Source organism: Nomascus leucogenys, chromosome 1a (assembly GCF_006542625.1).
Source record: "Nomascus leucogenys isolate Asia chromosome 1a, Asia_NLE_v1, whole genome shotgun sequence".
In the NCBI taxonomy this organism is placed as follows: Eukaryota; Metazoa; Chordata; class Mammalia; order Primates; family Hylobatidae; genus Nomascus; species Nomascus leucogenys.
In genome coordinates, this window is record NC_044381.1 from 41,714,647 (window position 1) to 41,742,510 (window position 27,864).

A 27,864-nucleotide genomic window follows, 5' to 3' on the forward strand; every position below is an offset into this window, starting at 1 on the left:
AGTACTAACATGGACTAATCTGTGGGAGCAGTTTATTCCAGTATCACCCAGGGTGCAGCCACACCAGGACTGTGTTGAAGGGTGTTTTTTTTCTTTTAAATGTAATACCTCCTCATCTTTTCTTCCTACACAGTGTCTGAGAACATTTACATTATAGATAAGTAGTACATGGTGGATAACTTCTACTTTTAGGAGGACTACTCTCTTCTGACAGGTATGTTTCATGTCTATCTTACATGTATCAATGTATACTTTACAGTCAATACTAAGGAGACATTAATGTTATTAATAATGCTTATAAATAATATGATAAAGTCCAAAGTTTATCTCTATAATTTCTTAAAAATCAGCATTTAAATACAAACCTAAATCTGTACCTAAAATTATTCTAGTTTTATGTCTTATCTATAATGAATTTATTTTAAATATAATTTTGTGACTTTTTTTTCAGCTAAGTGAAAACCTGTCATCATGCCTTACCATAAATGTTAACATGATTGATTTTAAAAGTCATCTAAATAAATATCTTGTATGTTTATCTAGGAAAATAACATTACTATAATAATGATCATGAAGTTTGGGGATATCATAGCTATATTAAATGAAACAGTAAATATATTTTTCAATATTTAAAATATTTTCTAATGTGTATTTAAAATATTTTCTAATGTGTATTTAAAATGTGTGAATTACTGAAATGTCATTTTTACTTATACATTTGAATATTCATATTTTCCTTGATAAATGTCTTCCTTATTATAATGAAATGGCACTAAAAAGTTCAAACGTAAATCTATACAATTCCAAGAAAGAATACTTATCAGCAATAGTTTAGCTAGCACTATATTCAATATGAAAGATTAGGAAATTTTCACAGCATGTATACAGTCAGAATTTAACACTTTCAAAGATTTCCTTTGTCCACTCCCAAAGTAAATTTCTGATTAAATTTTAGACTAAAAAATTTAAGCAATGTATTCAATATTCTACTCCTTAGTAATCTAAATAGCACACAGCATTCTTTCATGTTAATCTATTCAGAGGTGTGGCACCCAAGAAACAGTGGCCACATGGTGTAGGGACTGAGTCATAAAGAACCTAAGTGGGTTGTATTTCCCTAAAAATAAAGTTGTTTAAATCCAAGAATCAAGTTGTTAAAAGAAAGAAAGAAAAAAAGAAAGAAAAATCAAGCACAAGCCCACACACATAAAAGGATCCTGATGTTTTTAGTTTGTTTTTTGGCATTAAGGAGTATAGTGTAGTAGTGGAAAGAACAGAGGATATATAGTCTTCTGTTACAACTAACTACTCAATTAAAAACAAATACTCTGATAACTGATCTGAGGTTTGAGACAAAAACGATTAACTTTACAAGCACAAGTCTTGAGGCACTGTGGGAAACATTACAAAAATGGAGAGGGAGCAGATTTTGTTTATTAAGACAGTAGCTTGGTTGCTAGACATGTGGAGAAATTAATGAAGGGCAAAATTAGTATAAAAGGAAGAACAGCCAGAATGCTTCGTCAGAATGCTAGTTATACTTCTAAGGTAAAATAAACTACTTTTTAAGGAAAGTGCTATCTTTCTCAGTATCCATGAACAAATGGTACTGTGAATAAGTTTCCAAAAGCATGCTTGGACTTTTAACTCATTTGTTAGCTTACAAGGTGGTGCCTTGATTACATATGAATTTGGTTTGCATTCCTTCTGTGAAATATATGGAGTATGTTAAATCACATTTATATGCTGAAATCTGCTACGCCGGTACCTGTGAACTGATAGGCATGTTTAAACCAAGGGGAAAAGTTGCCAAGCAGGCCTTTAAACATGGGATTTAAAAGCACAGTGACTTATTTACCTAATAATAATGTCTGAGAGGAAATACCATTTCACTTAGATAAATTTTCCATTCTAAGTTTGTAGACCAGTTAAATGGAAACAAGAAAGCTTATGTGCTTCTTAAGCTATATTTCCAGTCCATATGTTATGAACTCTTTTAAGAGCTTGGCCAAACCTCCTTACCTAGGCTTTTCCAGAGGAAAGTCTGTTTACTGTCTGGAAGTAACTATGAGATTAAAATCCATTTAGGAGGACATGCAGTCTAATGCAAAGCACAACCAATAAGCGGTGAGGAGGCCAGCCCTCAGCTCCACCACCTCCAGCCAGTTCTGGACGCTCATTGCCTCAGCTTTTTCTCAGTAAAAGAGGGCCATGGGGGGAAAGTCTCAAAGGCCTCTCTTAGCTTTAGGCTGCTATGATTTATTAGTAATAGCAGTAGTACTGGAAGAATACTCCAAATAGTACTCTGATTAAGAGAGACTTGAAACCAAAATCCAAAGCTTTCCATGAGTGGAAAACACTGGCAAAACTGGTCTAAATCAGGGAAATATTGAGTATTCCTGAGAAGAAGATTTAATATTTTTAAAGGGTTTAAAAACAGAATAACCTGAATACTGCCAAAACTAATAAAACAGAGGTTGTGCCTCATTAATAAACTCAAAATAAAACAGCCAAAAGTCATATCATTTTAAATGACATATAATATTCTCTACATTCTTTCTGAATAATAAGAAAAAAATACTGCTATCTAGGGTTCCCTCCTAGACATTCCATTATTTTCCTATTGGTAAACAGTTGCACACTGAACTGGGGGAGGTTTAGGACCTATACTTAATTGTACTTATTAACAAAGTGGTGGAAGAGACCCAGCAAGAGACTCAGGTAAAGAGTGTAAATAATGAATTCCTCATGGAATCAAGGTTGGCCTGACTTTTTTCTTTGCAAGCAACCAGGATACGCAAATGCAAAAGATTAGATTAACTGTAAAAGGCTAACAGAAGACAGAACTAGCAGAGAGAAATGAATTTTCCAGAAGGCATTTTTGAGTTTCCATATAAAGACTTTCCTAACAGCCATGGATGGACAACTGTGGAAGATGCTGCCTTGAGGTAGTATCCTATCCCTGGAGCTATTCAAGCAGGGTGGATATGCTCCCTGTTCCAGAATGTTCTGGAACCTTCACCACCAGGAGGAACTCCTGTTTCAAAGGTCTCCATCTCTTATTCTCCAGGAAAGGGCCTAACTACTATATAAAAGTGGCTGCCTCCACTGCTCAGCAACTAGAATGCTTCCCAACAACTACAGATAATGCTACTGCCTAAAATTTGCAGGCAGAAGTCTCCATTTCATATTTTCATTTTACCTCAGTTTTGATTAAAGGCAGGGAAGGTCTCCTGTAACTTATCAGTCCAAGAAAGAGGAGAAACAAAGGAAGCGGCCCCGGCTGATGCTTCTCCAGATGCCACTGGGGGGCTGGCTGGTCAGCAGCCCTGAGGCAGGGATGTGGAAAAAAGCAGGCCCACTACTGTTCTGCTCCCTGCCTTCCCTGCCCTGTGTGCCTTCTCCTTCTCCTCTCAACTCTCAGTTCTGCTCCTCATACCTGATCCCGTTCCTCACCCTGAACCTCAACTCAGTACTGGCGAAGCCTCTCTTGACGGTGGCACGAGGCTGAAGGCATCTGGGAAACCATTATGTGGTGTGCAAAGGAGCTGAGGCCAGTCCTTGCTCCCGCTGCCAGGCCACAAGGAACACCACGATGTGTTCTTGGCACCCCACTCTGGATCTCTAACACATTCCTGGTGTTTTACTTTTTTTTTAAAGTTCCATAATTTTTTTGTTTCTGCATTTTGGATATATTATCTGTTAAATAGGTTTTTCCGGTCCAGACTGGGAATCTAAAGTCCATTTGGTTCAAAGATTCTATGGGAAAAAACTTAAACTAAAACAATCATGCTGGGTGCAGTGGCTCACACAGTGGCACACTTTGGGAGGCCAAGATGGGTGGATCGCTTAAGGTCAGGAGTTCAAGACCTGCCTGGCCAACATGGTGAAACCCCATCTCTACAAAATATAAAAAATTGCCAGGCATGATGGCACATGCCTGTAATCCCAGCTACTTGGAAGGCTGAGATGGGAGGATCACTTGAACCTGGGATGTGGAGGTTGCAGTGAGCCAAGATGGTGCAACTGTACTCCAGCCTGGGCGACAAAGTGAGACTCCATCTCAAACAAACAAAACAAACAAAAAAGCACAATCAACCAACTTAAAAAATAACCTTACCAAAATCTTCATTTCCCATTGACCAGAACGAATAGGATTAAGCCTCAAGAAATTGTGAACCCCAAAACAATTTCCCAAGTAGGTGCTATTGTTTGACTTTTGGGTAGAGATAGATGAGAACAGTGTGTATGGGAAACCTTTGATTATACCAATTCCTACCAAAAGTGGTAGGAAAAGACAGCAGTATATGCAGAAATAAAGCAAAGAAAATTCTGTTGGCGGACTGCCATTTAAAATATTTTAAAAGCAACATAATTAAAAAACTATGCATGGGAAGAAAAAAAAATGCTTTGCTTATAATCCCATTATCCCTCTTACCAGGTTTGTATATTCTACTTCAATCTTTTTTTCATGTGAATATATGTTTTTATAAATGTCTTTAGTTCTATTGGTCTCAAACTAAATGTCTTTAGTTCTATTGGTCTTTAGTTCAGGATTATGCATAGACAGACACGGTGAAGAATTTTACTTTCAAAGCTCTGGGTACCACACATCCAGTGTTAAAGCCCTACACCCCTATTCCTACCCCATAGGTCACAGTATATACAGTTTACATTGTCTATTTACTAATCTAGGCATTTTATTTTTTAGTTTTTCTATTAATGTACCTGACATTCAAGTGTTAACTTTATGATCTTGTATACCTGACAGTAGTTGATTAGGAGTTGTGGGTTTTTTATTTTTGAGTAGGGAAGTGTGGGAGAGAAGAGGATGGGGAGGAAGGTGTGCTCTACTTTAAGAGATTCAGCACTCTGACGAGTGACACCGCCTGGGTTACAGTGGGTGCTTGGTAAATGCCCACTGAATAACTCCAGCAGCCTCGAAGAAAGCCAGAAACAGGACCTTAAATGACATTATAATTCTATAGCTCCTTGTTGCCAAGGTCAGACAAGGTCAAGGGCAGCTATGCACCTAGAAGATAGAGCTGTAATGCAAGAATGTTACAGAATAAACTGGAATCAGGAGCCAACTTTGATTTAGCTAAGGACCAAGAGCTGAATTTTCTAGGGAATGACTATTTTGAAGGTGGAGGCAAAGCTGGGCACTAAACCTTAAGGAGTCAGAAGCCACACAACAGCCCTAAGTCAAAACACATAATGAGTCAAAGTTAAGACAGACAGCCTAGGCACAGAGACAATGTGCCAGGGACAAAGTGATATTGAAAAGGAAACCCCTAGTAACCTTTACCAGGACCCCATACAGGATTCCCAGGATGACTGGAATATGAAACATCAACCTGCCTGCCAGCAGGGACACCCCATGCCTGCTACAGAACAGTAGTCAGCCACAGTTGGTGATTTCTACCTGGGGCTGTCCAACAGAAGCCACTGAACCCTGTGTTGCCAGCACGATCTCTCACCCAGTACTACACAAATCTGATCACACAATCATTCTATTCTCTACCTTCCAATCCAAGCTACACATGTGCTTCTTTATGTACAGATGTGTACAGAACAGGAATTTGTATACTGGTTAGATTAGAAGAAATGACAGAGTATGCCCATGAAGCCACGAGATTTCTGGATAAAACAACTGAGTCCCCCCACATGAGCTGGAGCAGAAGGCAGCACAGAACAGGGAGTTGGGACACATGAGCTCTAGCTCTGGCTCCATTTATATTTGGTAGGTGACTTTGGGCAAGTCACTTAAGCTCTTTATGCCTCATTTCCTATGAAGGATGAGTCTAGAATAACATCTAAATTAACACCTCCACAAAGTAGTGTACAGATGGGAGGCTAGGGCTAGTTTTGAAATGGGAATCAGGATAGGATTATTAAAATATAAAAAACTCTTGCCATTCTCAGATCTGTCCTGTAACCTCCTTCCTAGCATAAGTTAGTGTGGATTATCACAGGAATATCACACATACCTGACCAGTGCCATCCAGCTACCCAGTGGGCAAATGTTCTTGCAACCATTTAGATTTTTGGAGCATATGAGAAATTAAATAATTATCAGGTTAATAACTAATGACAGTAGGACATTCTAGCCCTCGTCTGGTGATTTAAAAAGACATACCATATATAAATGAAGATATTTATTAAGCTAATGAATTCATTCTTGATTTTTAAATCCAGGAAAAAGCAGGCCCATGGAGAGATGTTAAAGCTGATTTTTTGGTTCTGGGAAATTATAACCAGTTGGGATTTAGAGGGGTAGGTCTTCCTGAGGCTGGGCCAATCCTGGCTGACTAGAGAAGTCTTTTGCAGCTCAGCTGCTCTCTGGAACTCGGGCAATGGCAGGCCTGGTGGACTATTTAGGTGACTGTAGCCTGGTGGACTATTAGGGTCTGAGGAGCCCTCTGCTGTGGTGGTGAGTGGATGCCCTCCTGCCAGGTCTCAGCTTCACCAATGAGCATCTCTAGGATGCATCTATTTTTAATAATTTCCTGATGTTTTTAATTTTTGAAATTTTCAAAGAATATACACATTTCACAGGTAATAATTTAAAAATTAGGATATGTAAATATGGCAATAAATCTATGCTCTGAAGGTTCTCATTTGTATAGTTCTGTTTTGTGTGCATTTTAAAAATGCAACTGAAAACAACATGGCCCCCCAAAACCAAAACAAACAGAACTCAGTGGAAAGATGAGTAAGAAAGAATAGTCTGGACATCAGACAGTTTGGATCAAATATTAGACAATGGAACAGATTAGAAGGAAAAAGATACCAATTGTGGAAAAAGTGACCAACTATGAGAGTGAGGTTGGGAAAGGTGGAGAGAAATCAGTTAAGGAAAAATTCCAGATGTTGTCTAAGGAGACAATGAAGACATTCCTCCTTCAGGGACACTGAATACATTCAGGCAATAGAAAGATTTTGGGAATACAGAGTTAGGTAAGATAATCTGTCTCTGTTTTTAAAATGTTTATTAGCTTTTTCATTATAAAGGTAATACTCATTGCTCATTATGAAAGTTAAAGGAAAAAGGAAAACACAAGTCATCTATGGTTCTAGTGCCCAGAGTTTATCATCTATCAGGTATATTCCTGCCAGGTTTGTTTTTGTTTGTTTCTGAGTGTTTGTAATTATGTAGTTTATGGATTTTTTATATTTGCTTTTTTTTATTTCACAAAAGATAATATCCCATATTTTAAAATGTCTTTGCAAGCATTTTGTGGGTTCCAAAATATTTCATGGAATAATTATACTCTTTTATTTTACTATTCCCCTTTAACTATTATATAATTGTCTCAAATATTTCTGCTATTATAATTCTGTGATGAACATCTTTGTGCATCTTTGTGCATTAGAAATGTTTCCTGAGCCGGGCGCGATGGCTCATGCTTGTAATCCCAACACTTTGGGAGGCCGAGGCGGGTGGATCACGAGGTCAGGAGATCGAGACCACGGTGAAACCCCGTCTCTACTAAAAATACAAAAAATTAGCCGGGCGTGGTGGCGGGTGCCTGTAGTCCCAGCTACCCGGAGAGGCTGAGGCAGGAGAATGGCGTGAACCCAGGAGGCGGAGCTTGCAGTGAGCTGAGATTGAGCCACTGCACTCCAGCCTGGGTGAAAAAGCGAGACTCCGTCTCAAGAAAAAAAAAAAAAAATGTTTCCTGAGACTAGATTCTAAAAAGTAGAATTACTATCTGAAAAACAGAGATATTTTTAGAGTTTCCAATGCACACTGCTGAATTGCTTTCCAAAATCTTTATAAATTTACTCTCACATTAGCTAAGCAATGGATTAAAATGCCATTTCATTGCATTCTTGCCAGAACTGAGAAATGTATATATGCAGGAATTATATCCATTTAAACTTAATATCCAATGTCTGTTTAGTCCTAGACTGGTCTTCTACACTAAGACACCATGAAGGAGTATGTGCTCCTATTATTCCTGGCTTTGTGCTCTGCCAAACCCTTCTTTAGCCCTTCACACATCGCATTGAAGAATATGATGCTGAAGGATATGGAAGACACAGATGATGACGATGATGATGATGATGATGACGAGGACAACTCTCTTTTTCCAACAAGAGAGCCAAGAAGCTCTTTTTTTCCATTTGATCTGTTTCCAATGTGTCCATTTGGATGTCAGTGCTATTCACGAGTTGTACATTGCTCAGATTTAGGTAAGAATATAAGTCAATTTTGTTTTGAAGAACAGTAATGCTATTTTGACAATTTAAAGGATAGAAAAAGTCTCACCGAAATTTCAAAAATAATCTCATTGAGTGTACAAGATTTTTTTCATTTAAGTTTTTAGGTGGAAAGTACAGCAAACCCCAAAGTACATCCAAACTTATTTTTAAAATTAAGAAAATCAGAGGAAAACTAAGGGAATGTTGTACATAGAACATTTCCTTCTCTTCCCCAGTTAAATCAAAGCATTTAATTTTAATTCCCTTCAGAGAGAATGGACATTACGTGCAGGTCTATCTCAGGGTGTTAGCAGGTTGAGACTGTACTTTTCAGTAAAACTCCATGATAACAAAATAAGCTGTGTGTCTAGAACAATGAAATGAGTTATAGAAAGCTTGTGAAATCTCTAATGTAGACCTTTTAAAGATAATGCTTTATTTGCTTTTTAGCAATTTGGGTTTAAAACTGCCTAAGAAAAAAGTGGATAAAGTCTTTTTAAAATTTATAATTTTTTGCTGAGTATTTTATTTCTTTAATACTTCTAATGAAGGAGAACTCAAGAGCACACCCATGCCCCGTTCAGGGAGGGGATGTGATGGGAATGCTTATCAAGAGTTGTTGCCCTCAGCTATTTCCAAGAGGGGAACAGCTGAGACTGGGCCCACTATGGAGGCCAAGGTCTGGCACACAACTCCCACTCAGGGGCTGGTGGCCCATCAGGGTCACCTCATGAGTCTGTATGAGCAGATGTCTTGAAAAGCATTAGACTTGCTTCCTACTGCCATAGCATTCACGGCAAGAGTTAAAGCTTATAATAATCTACTCTAGAGACCTTAATGAAGTTTGTCATTATATGACAAAATGAGAGGCAACCAAAAAGCATTCAGAAAAAGGGGAGACTAATACGAGCTAGACTTACTAGTAAAGTCTAATGAAATAGGCTAGGAAAAAAATGGGTCTTCAGCTTTACCTATGGAATTCTCATGAGAAAGAGATTAAGATGCAAGTACTGTCTGAGAAAACTTGTTCATGTAGAATGACTGTGGAAACAGCAGCAGGAACAAGAAATGCAGAAGCTGAGACAGATGCTGGGTGCGAGAAGAGGTTAGTTAGGGAATATGAGAACATACTATTGTACTAAACTGCATCTCAGACAAGAAAAAACGTTACCTACCAACAGTTTGCAGAGTGGGTGCATGTTAAAGCACTTTGTAAGTCAAAATTCCAGATAAAAATATGTGTATCTGCTATGACTCCACCAGATGTAAACTGGGTTAGTTCTGGGTAAGATGGTGAATAAGGACACATTTATCTTTAGTGCAGACCACCCCTACGTGCTGGCCTCCATATGTGCCATGGCAGAGCAGTCATATGCTTCCAACATGAAGACCCTGGATGAGACATTGCATAAAACTACTCCAGAACACACTTGTCACCAAAGACCTGAGAAGCCCAAGCTACCTCATGGCAGGAAGCTGGTGTTCCCATCACACAGTCTCCCAAACATTTAGCTTTGAAAAAACTCTAGTAAACAAAATCCACCTAAGGATATCTGTGACAGTCAGACATGCCATCAGCATGCTGCTGCACCCACCCTACCTCCCCCAAAACATGACCATAAAAAGGGTCTGGGCACTTATCACTCTTCCTCCCTCAGGAGATGAAACTCTTCAGAACTTCAGTTTTAACAGGGGCAGGGCAGGAGTAGGTTTGTCAAAATCTGTGCTACCAGGAGGATCCCTTCTGCAGAACCTCCAGCTTCCTATAAGACTTCCACTTCATTTTCTAAAACTAATATCCTGTGTTCATAAAAATGGCAAAATTAATCTATTCTAACAAAAAAACTACCCCTCTACCTTGCTAATTCATCAAGTTACCCCCCTTCTTCTTCCTATATGGGGTTAAATTTCTTAAGAAAGTGTCAATTTTATTTTATTATTATTATTTTGTTGAGACAGAGTCTTGCTCTGTCACCCAGGCTGGAGTACAATGGCGCGATCTCGGCTCACTGCAACTTCGGTCTCCTGGGTTCATGCGATTCTCCTGCTTCAGCCTCCTGAGTAGCTGGGATTATAGGCGCACACAACCATGCCTGGCTAATTTTTATATTTTTAGTAGAGACGAGGTTTCACCATGTTGGCCAGGATGGTCTTGATCTCCTGACCTCACGATCCACCCGACTCGGCCTCCGAAAGTGCTGGGATTATAGGCGTGAGCCACCGCGCCTGGCCTATTTTTTATTTTTATTTTTGAGACAGAGTCTCACTCTGTCACCCAGGCTGGAGTGCAGTGGCACTATCTTGGCTCACTGCAACCTCTGCCTCCTGGGTTCAAGCGATTCTCCTGCCTCAGCCTCCCAAGTAGCTGGGACTACAGGTACGTTTAACAATGCCCAGCTAATTTTTGTATTTTTAGTAGAGACAGGGTTTCACCATGTTGACCAGGCTGGTCTAACAACTCCTGACCTTAAGTGATCCACCCACCTTGGCCTCCCAAAGTGCTAGGATTATAGGCATAAGCCACCATGCCTGGCCAATTTTAAAGTATAGAAAGGAAAAGTACATGAAGCTGTAGGATAGAATGTTGATATTCAAATACTAGATTTTCAATTCTTCAATTTTTGGCTATTAAATGTATGACTACACTTCAGGAGTGAGGACGGTTCTATCAAAAGTGTACTGACATCTAGGCCAAGGCAGGCAGATTGCTTGAGTCCAGGAGTTCGAGACTAGTCTGGCCAACATGGCAAAACGCTGTGTCTACTAAAAATACAACAATTAACCAGGCATGGTGGTACACATCCTAGCTACTCGGGAGGCTAAGGCAGAAGAATCACTAGAACCCAGGAGGTGGAGGTTGCAGTAAGCCGAGATGGCGCCAGTGCACTCCAGCCAGGGCGACAGAGCAAGACTGTCTCAAGGTAAAAAAATAAAAATAATAAAAATAAAAATAATAATAATAATATATGAATCAGTATGTGGAAATCAAAGAATTTACAACTAATTAGAGAAGTTAATTACTTAAAGGAAATGGGTGGTAAAGTTTTTGGTAATATACATGAAAAAAAATCTAATTTTTCTATTTTCTAAACACAACTATCTAAGGCTTCTTAAAATGATCAAGACCTGGCTGGGTGCGGTGGCTCATGATTGTAATCCCAGCACTTTGGGAGGCCCAGTCAGGTGAATCACGAGGTCAGGAGTCTGAGACCAGCCTGACCAACATGGGGAAACCCCGTCTCTACTAAAAATACAAAAATTAGCCAGGCGTGGTGGCACACGCCTGTAATCCCAGCTACTCAGGAGGCTGAGGCAGGAGAACTGCTTGAACCCAGGAGGCTGAGGTTGCAGTGAGCTGAGATCATGGCACTGCACTCCAGCCTGGGCAACAGAGTGAGACTCTGTCGCAAAAAAAAAAAAAAAAGAAAGAAAAATTATCAAGACCCACATGCTCCAATTTAGCACTGTAGCAGCCTGAAAATTTGCAAAGAAAGCTAATATTCCTCAGCCAAAGGTACATCAACAGAAGCTGCACCTCAGTGGTTGGTCACCTTCTCACAGCCACCAAGGCCGCTCCAATTTATCTCCTTTTATTCCACCTTAGAGGGGATGGGTAGTGACAGCTATACCAATCTAGACACCTTGTAAAAACTAATAAGTTACTCAAAAAGGTCCTGAGGTCTTCCCCCAAAGCAATGTTTTTTTTGTCATCTGTTATGACTGTTAAGTCATCTGTAACTTGATGATAATCATGGGTTTTAAAAAATGTATATTTCTACCATATTAGTAATCTCATCTTCAGCATGGTTCTCTATTATATAATATGTTTGTTTCTTTCTAAGGTTTGACCTCAGTCCCAACCAACATTCCATTTGATACTCGAATGCTTGATCTTCAAAACAATAAAATTAAGGAAATCAAAGAAAATGATTTTAAAGGACTCACTTCACTTTATGTAAGAATATATCCTCATACTTTCAAAGATTTAAGTGAAAACTCTATCTTTACTATAATGATTAATTATACTTAGTATAAACAAGTCTTACTTTTCTGTATGCAAAGAATGACAAAAATCCCTGCATTCAACAGAGTTCTAGTCAATTAAAAATTACAGATTTCATTCAATTAATAGTCTAATTCAATGGATGTTTATTAAATAATAGCCATGTAAAACGCAGTAGGCCGAGTTTAATGGTCCTCAAATAAGCTTACAATCTATTCAGGTAGTAACAGTCACTATACATTAAAATGAACAAGAAAACAATTACTTATAGCAATCATTAGCAAACAGTGTAAGAAATCTCTACCCAAACGTGTTAAGACACCACAAATCTCTAACAGCAGCACACAGAATATATCTGATTGATTAATATATACATGTATGGCTTCTTTATTGGATCTTTAAAGAGGAAAAGAATTTTTTCTTTACTATATTAGTATCATTTTAATATTCTAGGATTTAAAAGATTACTACTTCCACGTTTAACATGTTGGGCTGGGTGTGGTGGCTCATGCCTATAATCCTTTGGGAGGCTGAGGCGGGCGGATCACTTGAGCCCAAGAGTTCGAGATCAGCCTGGGCAACATAACAAGACTCCACCTCTATAAAAAATATAAAATTAGTTGGCATGGTGGTGGTGCATGTGGTCTTAGCCAGGGTGGGTGACACAGTAAGACCCTGTCTCAAAACAAAAACAAACCAAAAATATCATTTTGAAGTCTCTAGATTTTAGTAAGTAAAATTTCTGATTTAGTCTGAAATTGGGTTTGGAGGAGCGCCTCATTTCCCCCTGCCACCGCCTCCCCTCAGCACAGCTCCTGCCTCGCTGACTCCAGCGTGGTGTTAGAGGAAGAGGTCTGGTTCTGTATCATCTGAGGTGGTAAGCCAGGCCTGGCTATTCCAGGCCATTTCTCTCTTGTTTTTTTTTTTTTTTTTTGAGATGGAGTCTTGCTCTGTCACCCAGGCTGGAGTGCAGTGGCGCGATCTCGGCTCACTGCAAGCTCCGCCTCCTGGGTTCACGCCATTCTCCTGCCTCAGCCTCTCCAAGTAGCTGGGACTACAGGCGCCCGCCACCACGCCCGGCTAATTTTTTGTATTTTTAGTAGAGATGGGGTTTCACCGTGGTCTCGATCTCCTGACCTCGTGATCCACCCGCCTCGGCCTCCCAAAGTGCTGGGATTACAAGCGTGAGCCACCGCGCCCGGCCCTCCAGGCCATTTCCCAACACTCTCAGGCTGTGCTGGAGAAAACAAATTTAAAGTCTGTCATCTCTAGGTAACATAAAACTAACAGAACAGGGTAGAAAATACCATAACCATACTAGCCCCTTGCTACCATGCAGGCCTGGCCTGTTCCTGTGTCTGAGAGATGTGGGGTCACCATGCCTCCCTGTCACCCTGGGTCAGTGCAGTGGACCCTGCTGGCCCATCCCTTCCTCCCTGTCACCGTGGGATCGAGGACATGCATGCTGATCATACTTAAGGGAGACTGAGGGATGCTCAATCCTTGCATCAAGCCTCCCTACAAAATCCAGCTCTCACACTGCACGGTCAGGTAGCCAGCACCTTGTCTGCTCTTTTCACTTTCAAAGTGTGCAGGCAGCTCAGATCTGGTAAGGCTCTGTTATCAATATAAAAGAGCAACTGGAAGAGCATATATTTATAAGTTAGGTCTCACTAAAACATTAAGACCGTCAGAAATGACACAATGGATTCCACTGAGGATCCACCCAGTCCACTGCACTAACTTTAGGCCACAGAATCTTTTGGAGAATGGCAAGGCCATTATTCTACCATCAGAAGTTGGAAATATAGCCTGTTGATGCGTTTACCACTTCTTCAACCCCTTTTCAGCTTAGATAACCACAAGAATAATAACTAATGGCATATTTAATACTGGGGCTATGAAAGTTTTAAATTTGTCATATCATTATTTTATTACATTTTAGGAGCATTCCAGGGACTTAGTCCATATGTATTCTTGTTATTCACAGGGAAATGACAAACTAAAAGGTATCAGGAGCTTTCTTAGACCTACTTGATTTTCTTTGAGAAATGCATGTCAGGTGTAGACCAATGGTGGGAAAGCCCCCAGCTGCTAAGTAGTATTACTGCCAAGCTACTATTAGCAGACTGACCAGGAGTACTGATGTAAATCACTTTTTAAAGTACATGCTTTATACTTGAATTGTGGGTATACCACATAATTACAAAACATTTATATAATTATAATATCACCTTATATGGTACCTGTCTTTTAAGAGAATCAAACTATTTTTTAGACATTCTACAAATTCTCTGTGTTATGTTTTAGCTGCTTGTTTGGCACTTGGGTTCTTACACGAAGGATGATACAGTCAGAGCAAAATCACTGAACACACTCACAGCCCTCCCAGCTCACTTCCAGCCATTATTAGACACATGTGGCATGAATCACTGTCCTACTACTGAATGGCTACGCTCTTCTCATCTTCTGTCCTTACACTGTTTGTTAATGATGAATTGGAAGCTCTGTGATAACCAAGCTGGCACTGAGAGTGCAGTTTAACTGGATCACTCAGCCAGCTCACCGTGCAGGGCAGGCAGTCCACCGTGTGGCGCAGCTCTTACTAGTGCTGCACAAAACCTCTTACACAGTTTTGTATGACTTCCTTCCTTTTATGCAGTTCCAACAACTGCATGTTTTAATTAGGAAAAACAAACTAATAAAAGCCCAATGCACTAGGCTTGGATCTCACTGAAGCACAGTGGTGGGGCCTCTCTAACCCTCATTTGTTGGGTGGCATAGGCAAGTCACCTTTCTTCACTTTACGCATTTCCTCATCATTAAAAGGAGAGTGATAATTCCTGCTAAATTTACCTCATGGAATCAAGAGAGGATTCACAAACCATCTTGATGATCCACCAAGTTGTTAAATTCCCCTCACCTCATTTTTCAGTGTAACCAAACGAAAAGAGAAGATACTTTTAGTTGGCATCACACACTCAGAAACGAGGATATTTTACCAGTTGGTAACAAAATGTAGTTTCACCTCTTCTCCTAGGCTTTCTTGGTGAAACGTTTAGCAATAGTGATATATCTGGAATTTCCAGAGGGTGAGAAAAGGAAAGCACAAAGGGCCAAGAGTGAGATGAGGAAACGTGCAGATAAAAGGAGTTTACTCAGCAACCAAAATGTGTATTTCTGCCATGGAAAAACAACAATATGAGTAATACCAGTGAGGCATATTAAACAAAGGGAGATTTTTGTGAAATGAATTTGAGAACAAAATCATAAAATGAATGAATCTAGAGCTGCTCCTTGAGAAAATCAGATGACCTGGATTGGTAAAGAGGGACAAAAAGGTCCTGAAGATGCTTAGTGGCCTGTCATCATTCTTGGTAAACACAGAAAATTCTCTTTGAACAATCTGGCAATAAGTAAAGAACTGAGCTACGTTCATTTTGCAATGAACATCGTTATCAGAGTTACCAACATGTCCCAGTTTGCCTAGGACGTTCCCAGTTTTGGTTCTGAAATCCCCATATCCCATAATCTCATGATCTGGGTAGACTGAGATGGCTGGTCACCCAAGCAGCCATGTACCCTTGGACATGTTGCAAAAGACTTGTGCATAGAGCACACTCACACTGGTACGAGCTCTTTTTACTCTCTGGAGTTATTAGACCCCATCTGGAGGATGCTGTCTTATTGCCCTGAGAGATATCCAAAAAACTGATAAGAGATTGAGTCATTTCTCAGGATCCATTACTATATCCCCAATATCTAAAATATGCCAGAATACTGAGGGCACACTGTAGGAGTTTTTTCCTTACAGGCCTCTGTTCTGGGAGAAATGGTAAACATTAGTAAATATGAAAGAAGTGAGGTTTTCAAAGTAGACAAAATCATGCAAAAGTATATTTGGTGTGCACTAAACATAGTTTTGTAGAGTAAATAGATTTTAAGATAAGATAAAGATAATATCGTTGGTCACTTCCCTGAAGGGAAATAGGAGGCTGAGTAGAGGTTGAAGGCTTAACCATATGAATGTATTATCTATTCAAAGATTAAAAAGATGCACTTCTATCTAAACCAATGGCACAACATTAATTATTATAGCTCTGCACCTTTCTAACTCAGTAGTAAAATTTTTTTTAAAGCTTAGATTGGGCTGGGAAAGTTTTTACATGGGTGATCTAGTACACCAATGATATAAATTGTACTGATTTCCATGATTGGCTAATCACTGTAGAATACTGGTAAATCAAATCCACTTCCTAATATTGTGTAACTTTCTATGCTTGATCAAGGGTCTGATCCTGAACAACAACAAGCTAACAAAGATTCACCCAAAAGCCTTTCTCACCACAAAGAAGTTGCGAAGGCTGTATCTGTCCCACAATCAACTAACTGAAATACCACTTAATCTTCCCAAATCATTAGCAGAACTCAGAATTCATGAAAATAAAGTTAAGAAAATACAAAAGGACACATTCAAAGGAATGAATGCTTTACACGTTTTGGGTAAGTTTTTCAAATGAATGGGACATCTTGAAATTATAACAAACAAGCAGATGTAGAACACTTTATCGTCACTATTAAGAATAATTTCCAAAATTAATTTTTGAATAATCTTTGCCTAGATAAGCCATTTATAAACCAATTAAAATGTCCAACAAAATTTTTAGCACTTAAAGAAAATATGATCTTTGTAATACTGTCTCTCTCTCCCTCAAGAACCTTCTTTGAGGCCAGGCCTGGTGGCTCACGCTTGTAATCCCAGCACTTTGGGAGGCCAAGGCGGGCGGATCTCCTGAGGTCAGGAGTTTGAGACTAGCCTGGCCAACATGGTAAAACCCCATCTCTACTAAAAATACAAAAATTAGCCGGGTGTGGTGACAGGCGCCTGTAATTTCAGCTACTTGGGAGGCTTAGGCAGGAGAATTGCTTGAACCCAGGAGACGGAGGTTGCAGTGAGCCGAGATTGCGCCACTGCACTCCAGCCTGGGTGACAGAGTGAAACTCCATCTCAAAAAATAAAAAAAAAGAACCTCCTTTGAAACACTTAGCATGGTTTCTGTTTCTGACCAGACCCTAATAAAATATAACTTATTATTTAATTTAAAGGTAGTATTTTTAATGTATTGCATAAGCTACTCAAATATAATACATAAAATTAGTTCGGATATTATTTGGAATGTGCACCTAACATTTGTTTATCTGCTTTAAGATTATCGATGTGAGGAATTTTTTGTCTCATATTTAAAACTCTACCTGATTTTATTTCTGACACCCATCATATAACCATGCCATCTCCATATAATATCCATTCAAAATTCATAACCAAGATACTAATTCATTTATTCATTTAATTCAACCAAGTGCCTGGCCTCACTTACTGGCATTTCTTCAAAGTTATATTTCTGCTAACCAAACAACAATTTCTAATTGACTTACAATTTAAAAAAAGTTTAAGACACAAAAATGTACACAGAAAAACGTAAACATTTTGGATTATATGAAGGATGATCTTTTTTGATGCACTATTACAATAACAAAACCTTAATTGTGCTCATGGTTGGAGGAGAGTGAAAATGTCACTGATATGGTAATTGAAAGTGAATAATAGTGAACTTCTCATATATTCCAGTTTACATAATACAAAGCAGTATTTTTCTGATGCTGACAGAAAGGACAGTAGATAGACAGAAGCAGATATACCGAGTGAAAATGAGCCTAAAGGACGAAGCTCACGCTTCTTGGGATATTCATTCTTGGGATGTGTCTCTCTGCACTGTGAGTTTCCTTTATATACAACCTATGTGTGCTAAGTCATGTCATTCTCCCCTGACAGAAATGAGTGCAAACCCTCTTGATAATAATGGGATAGAGCCAGGGGCATTTGAAGGGGTGACGGTGTTCCATATCAGAATTGCAGAAGCAAAACTGACCTCAGTTCCTAAAGGTTTGTATTTACTTTATCTAAGATATGGTATTTTAAAGTTGTCACCTTTCAATAACGATTCAGTCTAGTATTGTAAACTGTGCAGTATACACTGCAACTAGAAATCCTTGCACCAGTAAATCTGGTCAATGTAGTCTACACACAGATAAAATGCCATATGTAGTGCTTTTTTTCCTGACAGAATTAAGCCACAATTTTTTTACTCCACTAAGAATAAACATTAAGAAGCAATGAACTATTAATTTTCCTTCTCTTTCCTGACATTTACTCATTTATACCTGTCATTCTGTGCAGTACCTGTTAGAGGTGGTGAACTCTATACAGAAGAAAGCAGAGAAAGATAGATGGGGCAAGAGACCCTGTCCCCAGGCATTTAGCCACAGTTTGAGGTGGAGCCTATGAGCCCAGACTGAGCAGCCCCTGGCTCTGGCAGGAATGGACATGCCATTCAAGGCAAGGCATTTTGTACCCAGCTTCTTCCCAGGTGTACTGTAAAGATTAATGGGCCAATACACAGAAGGGTTTGGGAACAACATCCAGCACGTAAGAAGTGACCACCTGTGACATAATCATTACCAAGATGAGCACTGTGCTCTTTATCATGGCTTTGTGTGACCCAAGGCTAGCACCTCAAGTAGAATGCTCCTTAAGTCTGCCAGATGACCAGTGTTCTAACCCATTACTTCCAAGCTCCCTGTCTGATGATTAGCTGCATAGGATTGCCTTTCTTGGAACTCTTGCTCAAAGTCTTGCTTTCCTTATTCCCAACAAGGGCACATGCTCTCTTTGCTTTGATGACTAACTGGGCCAAAAATAACCCCTATGATTAACAACATATTTTTACTTTCCAACAGCTCCGTCTTTCAGTATCCATGAGTTAAAGCAGCAACTCCATCATGACCCCCTCTAATCTACTCACCTGATCCAGAAGATCAATAAAACAAACATATACGGATAATTTAAAGCTGTTATTATTAATCAAGAGGTGACCTTTCACTTAGGTCACCCAAAGATCATCTAAAGTAAAAGAGGAAAGATAATTTTTCTATCCAGGAAAACAACAGTTTAATTCAGAACTATATAAATCCAAAAAAACACCTCAGTCTAGCTTTAAAGGAGGTAGATGTTTTTCTATAAGAAACCAAAAATGTTACATTTACCTTCCCATTTTAGAAAAACAACAAAAAATGCAAATGCTACCCAATAAGTTAAACATATAAAATCCCTTTCATATGCTGGAAGCTAACATCCAGTAAAGGAGAGTGAAAACAAGGAAAAGAGGAAGGTAGAGGGAAGAGAGGAGGGCAGCCTACAGGGCTGGAGGAGGGAGCTGCTGTTCCAGGCCACATCTCCTGGCATGGCCATTCTTTATGTTCACACCAAAAGTCTTTCCTACACTGCAAAATTCTGTTTAAATTTCAAAGTGTATCTTAAAAGTAAAGGTTTAACTTCTCATGAAGTTTTCAAGATTCTTTCAAAGCCAAAAGGAATCTTTAGAAATTTAAATTGGAATCAAATCTCTCAACTTAAATAACTATTCCTTCAAATCCCTTTGACATTCAGAATTCACTAACCTGTAAAAGCTGACTGCCTGCATAATCCAGTCAGTATTACCCCCTGTGGCAAGATGAAAGGATGCAGATATCCTGAGGGTCCGAACCAGACCCAACAAGTTATCATGCGGACGGGAAGAAAATGTCTTCTTTCCTATTCGTTCAGGAAGTTCTACAGCATAGTATTATGTGGGGAAGAGGGGAGACCTGTTTGAAGACAGGGTGGAAACAGAAATTCTGGTACAAAAGTGTGCTAATTTGTCAGCAGTTACTGAGCTTCTGCCAAATTCACACCTCTGCTCGTTTATCCTAGAGGCTACACTTCACTCTTCTCTCTGGTTACCCACCTTTCTCATTTCCTAAGGGACACAACAGTTCCCTCAACTTCTACAAGTCCTCTCCCAGAGATTTTTCTCTTCCAATTTTCTACAACCTATTCCAGAATAGGCTGGCACATTGCACCAGCTATTTTTCTAGTGATTTTTGTATGTATGATGGATCTGCTCTAAATTAGCAAATAATGTCTTTGAGGACAGAACCTTTAACTTACATACTGGAGGGTCCATATAATCATTCCATAAATACAATTAAGCTCAATTAATCAAAATTCAAGAAATTAGAACCTTCTCAGTTTACAAGAATTATTTTTTTGCCCCCTAGTTTATTTTAAAATTCAAAATAGATTCTGTTATCAAAATAAACTCAGTCATGAAAACTATTATTGCTATTCATAAGGATGTTTCAATTATCTTCATCAGTCTTTATTGCTAATACAGAAAGGAAATATTTCATCAAGAGTTGAAAAAAGGAAAGCATTTTCCAGCTAGCTAACCAGATACTTGGGTTGACAAATACTTTGTATATAGGGCTAACAAAATGAGGTTTGATGGAATCTTCTGGTCAGTCCCTTTCATTCCAGCTTCAGTTCATTTGGGGAGAGTGGGGGTCAGGATATGCCCCGTTGAGAAGAGAAGGAAAGATTATTCACTGGGCACCTGCCATGTGTGGGGGTACTACAGATACACTTAGTTTACATAAAAACTACTGCTAATTGAAAGAATAGAGCCAGGAGCAGTGGCTCATGCCTGTAATCCCAGCATTTTGGGAGGCCAAGGTAGGCGGATCGCTTGGGGTCAGGAGTTCAAGACCAGTCTGGCTAACATGGTGAAACTTCATCTCTACCAAAAATGCAAAACTTAGCTGGGCATGGTGGTGCAGGCTTGTAGTCCCAGCTACTTGGGAGGCTGAGGCAAGAGAATCAGTTGAACCTGGGAGGCGGAGGCTACAGTGAGCCAAGACTGTGCTACTACACTCCAGCCTGGGTGACAGAGTGAGACCCTGCCACAAAAAAAAAAAAGAAAAGAAAGAATAAATACTGCAATGACCTGAACATATCAAATAGAGTAAAAATCCATGTTTATAATGGTGTTTAAAAAAAAACCACAAAAAACCTTAACTGGTCACCTCTGGGCATTGCATGAATTCATTACTTGAAAGAATCAAGTTTTGCTGCCTTTTCTATAAAAACAATCTTACAAAGTAACTAAATATTAATGAAAGAAAATTCTTTAGAGAAGAATTCCAGCTAATAAATCCATCAAGAATGACATCAGAAGTCACCATTTTCCAATTCCTAATGACAGAATGGATCTAGGCAACAATCGTGCATGAATGCTAAGACCCTCAGGTGAAAGACTGATTTACTTTTATCTGAATGCATCTCTGCATCTGACTAACAGGGCATAGGAAGAAGTTAAAGGATCCTGATAAATGATATCACATGGAAGCTGTCAGCCAAATCCACAAAAGGAGTGTCTCAAACAAATTAATATGGAAATAAATCAATAGAAGAGGGAGAACAAAGGAGGGAGTATGTTGTACATTAAGAGATTTCAAGAGCGATAAGAACCAAATGCATTCTATAAACTTCCTTTAATCCTAACTTGAACAAATCAACTGTAAAATGATGTATTTGAGACAATTGGAGAAACTTTACTATATTAGATGACAGTAAAGAATTTATTAATCTTGTTAGATGTGATATTAACAGGGTGATTATGTTAAAAAACAAAAAACAAGATGACCTTATCAGTTAGAGACATCTAGTTAAAGAATTTACAGATGAAATGACATTATGTGTAAGATTTGACTTTAAATACTCCAGCAAAAGAAATGTGGCAAAATAAAAACAGATAAACAAATCAATAAATAACTAATAGAGTAGATAAGATAGGAAAAATGGAGATAACTGTTGAAGCTGAGCATGGTGGTTCATAATACTAGTTGCTATTTTTATGAATGGTTACAATTTTACCATAATAAGAAGTTAATAAAAAGTAGGTACCAGGCTGGGTGTGGTGGCTCACACCTGTAATCCCAGCACTTTGGGAGGCCGAGGTGGGTGGATCACCTGAGGTCAGGAGTTTGAAACCAGCCTGGTCAACATGGTGAAACCCCATCTCTACTAAAAAGTACAAAAAATTAGCCAGGTATGGTGGTGCGTACCTGTAATCTCAGCTACTCAGGAGGCTGAGGCAGAAGAACTGCTTGAACCTAGGAGATGGAGGTTGCAGTAAGCTGATATCACGGCACTGCACTCCAGTCTGGGCAACAAGAGTGAAACTGTCTCAAAAAAAAAAAAAAAAAAGAGTAACTGCCTAAAAAGTTGCCTAAATCCATAATCTGAAACTTGAAAAGTAAACAAATAGTCAATGGGGCTTAGTTATACTTGACTTAACATATATCTTTCTCTTCTTATTAGGCTTACCACCAACTTTATTGGAGCTTCACTTAGATTATAATAAAATTTCAACAGTGGAACTTGAGGATTTTAAACGATACAAAGAACTACAAAGGTAAACCTTCCCAAAATTTTAACTTAGAATGATACCTCCTGGAGAATGTGCACGGGGACCCTGGTAGAGATCACTGTCTGTTCTTAGCTAGTTGCTGTTGCAAATGGAAAGTGTGAAGAGAAAACTAGAAAGAACCACCACTGGCCAGGTGTGGTGGCTCACTCCTGTAATCCCAGCACTTTGGGAGGCCAAGGCGGGCAGATCCCGAGGTCAGGAGTTCAAGACCAGCCTGGCCAACATGGTAAAACCCCATCTCTACTAAAAAATACAAAAATTAGCCAGGCATGGTGGAGGGCACCTGTAATCCCAGCTACTTGGGAGGCTGAGGTTGCAGTGAGCCGAGACTGTGCCACTGCACTCCAGCCTGGGCAACAAAGCGAGACTCCATCTCAAAAAAAAAAAAAAAGAACCACCATTATTACCCCCTCTGCTGATAGGGGCAAATCAAGTGAAAAGAAGAAAATAACTTTTCAAATTTCCCTTTTGTTAAATTTAGGTTAAAGAATTTTCTGACAAAACTGGGAGATAGTTGTTAAATACTGAAATAGGTTATTAAATAAAGTCATGAAATATCTTTGAACATATGTATAAATAGGACAGGCTTATATTCTAACTAGTTTGTGGTGTTTTCAGCTAACTCTATCACACCTAACCATCTGTGTAAGACTTGATGCATTTTATATCATTTTTAGGCTGGGCCTGGGAAACAACAAAATCACAGATATCGAAAATGGGAGTCTTGCTAACATACCACGTGTGAGAGAAATACATTTGGAAAACAATAAACTAAAAAAAATCCCTTCAGGATTACCAGAGTTGAAATACCTCCAGGTAAAACATTCTACTTGTGTTCAGTAGATATTGGTACTTTTCTTCAGTTTTTATAACACACTTTAGCATACCTCAAGCAAAGAGATATTGGTACTTTTCTTCAGTTTTTATAACACACTTTAGCATACCTCAAGCAAAGACCAAGTAAGCAACAAGGGTGATTCAAACATAATGACTCTCCAGGTTGCATGAGGTGTTTTAAGAAGTAGGAGAGCTTTAGGAGAATGGTTTCTACATCGACCTCACAAGAAAGCTCAGGATCCATTTCCATCTTTTGGTTTCTTCTGTTGAAACTGCTGAGGACATTGTGGCAAAGCTGCTGGCACAGTTAATTTCAGATTTTAGGGCAGGGGTGGCTATGCAGAGGCAGGACTAGTCAGGAGGACATGGAGCAGGGTCACGTGTCCTTTTGATCTGGAAACATTTCTCAAAGAAGAGCAAGAGGATGAGGCTCCTGGTATTTTCGCTTTCAGTGTGGTGCTAGGATAGACATGTACATGTTTTTTTTAAACATTCCAACCAGAATACAGTATATAACAAATTTAAAGTCACCATCTGGAGCATCATGAGTTCTCATTTTGTCGTTTGTTGTTATTTATTATTAGAAATCTTTTCCTTCTATTTGACAACTCTTAACTGGCTGGAAGGGGTCACAGATTCCTTGGAGAATCTAATAAAGATTTAGATCTTCCCAAGAACAAAAGTTTTCATCTTCCAAGGAGCTTGAGAACAAAACTGGGCATCAAGCCACTTTGCCTCTTCTCTATTTCTTTCCGATGTATCTTTAAACAAGTTTCGTTCACCGTACTCCTTTGAGATACAAACCATCAAAATGAATGTAATATAGGCAGGTGCTAATCTCAAGATGACAGCTTTTGCTTTGACTTTTCCAAATGCTGCATTTGGATGTCTGTTTAGCCAGTGACTACAACTTGAGTCTGTCCTCTCTCAAGCTGCCCCATCCCTGATGTCATTTCTGCTTAATTTGCTCCACAAGTCTGCTTCCAGCTTCTGGTCTCTCTTAAATCTACCTATACTCTTGCTAGCATTAATTAAATGAATAGAATTATAACACAAACAGAAGAACACAAGTCATAAGCATATATTTCAATGAATGTCCACAAAGTAAACACACTGATGTCCAGCAGGTTGCAGGTTTTCATTCCCAGTGGGATCAGTACTATGGTAAATTATACCTTGCACTTATATTGAGCAGCTGGGAGACTGAACACCAAACTTAAATATTTTAGCAATGCCTAGAATTTTCATGATTGGTCTCATATCAGTCTTACTAAGGCATAAAGGCAGAATCTAGAGGTAACAACAGCCAGGGAGGATATCCCACTTTGCCTAGCAAAAGACTTCTGCTCTTCAGCACACCAAAATGCTGTCAGTTAAGTAGATTGCTTTTGTTTCCCAGAAATCTCACTGTTACCAAAAAGGCCAAAGAAGAAATTAGAAGGGCTGTTTAAAGGGAATGAAGGAGAGCTCCTCCATCTACCATACTTTTTGAGTAAGAATTTAATTTAAAAAGACATGTACACAGCCTGTAAAATTGTGACTTGTCCACTGGTGTACATAAGATCAAGTGATTTCAACTATTGATGCTATATTACAATTATGCATTTAAGATGTTGATAGATCTTTCTATAAAACAACTTATAAAAATTCTCCTTTGGTCACGGAAAATGCCAGCTAATAATTCTTCACAATCAAATTGTGAGCCTAATTCTTAGAGCATTAAATTTCATTCTTCTGATCATTTCTAATGTTTTAAATGCATTATTGTAAATATGGCACTGAAGTAACCACATATATACACATAAGTATGTATACTTAAAAATATGTATGTATATAAAAGTAAACATTACGCATGTATGTATGTATATATGTATGTATGTACATATGTATGTATCTATCTATCCATCTGGAGAGAGAGAGAGACAGCGACCCATGTGACCAGGCAGTATGCTCTGGGCCTTGGCAGGAGTCCTTCCCCAACACTTTTGTGTACAACACATGAGCTTGAGTTTTTATAATAGGTATTTAACATGCATAAGTGAGTACATCTACTTTATCTGAAAATACATTCAAGCCAATGTAAAATAAACAGATGAATAAACCCACAAACAAACGGTGACTACAGAGTATCTTCCGTTTACATTTACTGGGTATTTTTAATCCTTTCTTTTTTCCTACTACAACAGATAATCTTCCTTCATTCTAATTCAATTGCAAGAGTGGGAGTAAATGACTTCTGTCCAACAGTGCCAAAGATGAAGAAATCTTTATACAGTGCAATAAGTTTATTCAACAACCCGGTGAAATACTGGGAAATGCAACCTGCAACATTTCGTTGTGTTTTGAGCAGAATGAGTGTTCAGCTTGGGAACTTTGGAATGTAATAATTAGTAATTGGTAATGTCCATTTAATATAAGATTCAAAAATCCCTACATTTGGAATACTTGAACTCTATTCATAATGGTAGTATTATATATACAAGCAAATATCTATTCTCAAGTGGTAAGTCCACTGACTTATTTTATGACAAGAAATTTCAACAGAATTTTGCCAAACTATTGATACATAAGGGTTGAGAGAAACAGGCATCTATTGCAGTTTCTTTTTGCATACAAATGATCTTACATAAATCTCATGCTTGACCATTCCTTTCTTCATAACAAAAAAGTAAGATATTCAGTATTTAACACTTTGTTATCAAGCATATTTTAAAAAGAACTGTACTGTAAATGGAATGCTTGACTTAGCAAAATTTGTGCTCTTTCATTTGCTGTTAGAAAAACAGAATTAACAAAGATGGTAATGTGAAGAGTACATTATACTATTCTTATTCTTTAGTAACTTGGGCAGTACTGTAATATTTTTAATCATCTTGAAGTATGATTTGATATAATCTTATTGAAATTACCTTATCATGTCTTAGAGCCCGTCTTTATGTTTAAAACTAATTTCTTAAAATAAAGCCTTCAGTAAATGTTCATTACCCACTTGATAGATGCTACTCATAAGAGCTGGTTTGGGGCTATAGCATATGCTTTTTTTTTTTTTTTAATTATTACCTGATTTAAAAATCTCTGTAAAAATGTGTAGTGTTTACATAAAATCTGTAACTCGCATTTTAATGATCAGCTATTATAAGCTTTTAATGGCATGAAAATAGTTAGGCTACGTAACATTGCCACTTCAACTCTATGGAATAATTTTGAGATATCCCTTTGGAAGACCTTGCTTGGAAGAGCCTGGACACTAACAATTCTACACCAAATTGTCTCTTCAAATACGTATGGACTGGATAACTCTGAGAAACACATCTAGTATAATTGAATAAGCAGAGCAGCAAATTAGACAGACAGAAACTGAAAGTTCTATATAAATGCTCAGAGTTCTTTATGTATTTCTTATTGGCATTCAACGTAAGTAAAATCAGAAAACAGGGAAATTTTCATTAAAAATATTGGTTTGAAATAAAATATTTGATCTTATTTTTCTTCGCCCACCCAGCAACATAAACTATTCTTCAGAAAACTCTAATCTATATATAACATGTTTAGAGCAATATTAATGTTAATTATTATTACTTTTTGTTTTGTTTTGAGATGGAATCTCGCCCTGTAGCCCATGCTGGATGGAGTGCAGTGGCCTGATCTCGGCTCACTGCAACCTCCGCCTCCCGGGTTCAAGCGATTCTCCTGCTCCAGCCTCCCAAGTAGCTGGGATTACAGGCACATGCCACCATGCCCAGCTAATTTTTTGTATCTTTAGTAGAGACGGGGTTTCACCATGTTGGCCAGGCTAGTCTCGAACTCCTGACCTCGTGATCCGCCTGCCTCTGCCTCCCAAAGTGCTGGGATTACAGGCGTGAGCCACTGAGCCTGGCCTAATGTAAATTCTTAATAACAATAATACATGTTATTAATACATATAATAATAACAATACACCATGTAATTCCTATGCTATGAAAGATAATCACCTTTATATTAAACTACCTCAAAAACAAGATTTTAAATAACTTGGTGGTGAGGGGGAAAGAACCACATTACAGATACACAAGAGATGGAGGGTTTAGGATTTCGAGGTTAAGAATGGGTAAATAAAGTCTTATTCTTCACAGTGGAGTTACTCAACTTTGGCTCCCTTGACATTTTGGGCCAGGTCATTCTTTGTGGCAGGGGCTGCCCTGTACATCTTTTAGTTGCGCCCTGGTCTCTACACACTAGATGGCAGTAACACCTGCATCCCCTGCCCCCCACAGGTTTTTGTTTGTTTTTTATTTTGTTAAGAGACAGAGTCTTGCTCTATTGCCCAGGCTGCAGTGCAGCAGTGTGATCATAGCTTACTGTAGCCACAAACTCCTAGGCTCAAGCAATCCTCCTGCTTCAGGCTTCCAAGTAGCTGGGACTACAGCTGCATACCACTGTGCTCAGCTAATTTTTTGTGGAGACAAGGT

General features: G+C 38.7%; 2 protein-coding genes across 3 annotated transcripts in view; one reads left to right on the forward strand and one right to left on the reverse strand.

Annotated features, from left to right (window-relative positions):
• On the forward strand, positions 1–26,886 carry ASPN (asporin). Of its 2 annotated transcripts, XM_003260491.4 has the most exons (8): positions 1–214; positions 7,908–8,199; positions 12,051–12,163; positions 16,501–16,714; positions 18,045–18,155; positions 22,470–22,563; positions 23,256–23,394; positions 25,602–26,881. In XM_003260491.4, exons 2-8 carry the CDS (start codon positions 7,938–7,940, stop codon positions 25,797–25,799), a joined length of 1,131 nt encoding a protein of 376 aa, XP_003260539.1. In that variant the 5' UTR covers positions 1–214; positions 7,908–7,937; the 3' UTR covers positions 25,800–26,881. The 2 variants fall into 2 exon arrangements, with proteins under 2 accessions (XP_003260539.1, XP_003260540.1); XM_003260492.4 differs by lacking the exons at positions 22,470–22,563; positions 23,256–23,394 and having other exon boundaries at positions 25,602–26,886.
• The window catches only part of CENPP (centromere protein P), a 295,669-nt gene that overhangs the window by 132,111 nt on the left and 135,694 nt on the right, over positions 1–27,864 (reverse strand). The window lies entirely within an intron of this gene.

Coding starts and splice junctions, on each gene's coding strand:
- ASPN (XM_003260491.4), top strand. CDS start 7,938: ATGAAGGAGTATGTGCTCCTATTATTCCTGGCTTTGTGCTCTGCCAAA. Junction 12,164..16,500: donor AAGGACTCACTTCACTTTAT/GTAAGAATATAT, acceptor TGCTTGATCAAG/GGTCTGATCCTGAACAACAA. Junction 16,715..18,044: donor GAATGCTTTACACGTTTTGG/GTAAGTTTTTCA, acceptor CTCCCCTGACAG/AAATGAGTGCAAACCCTCTT.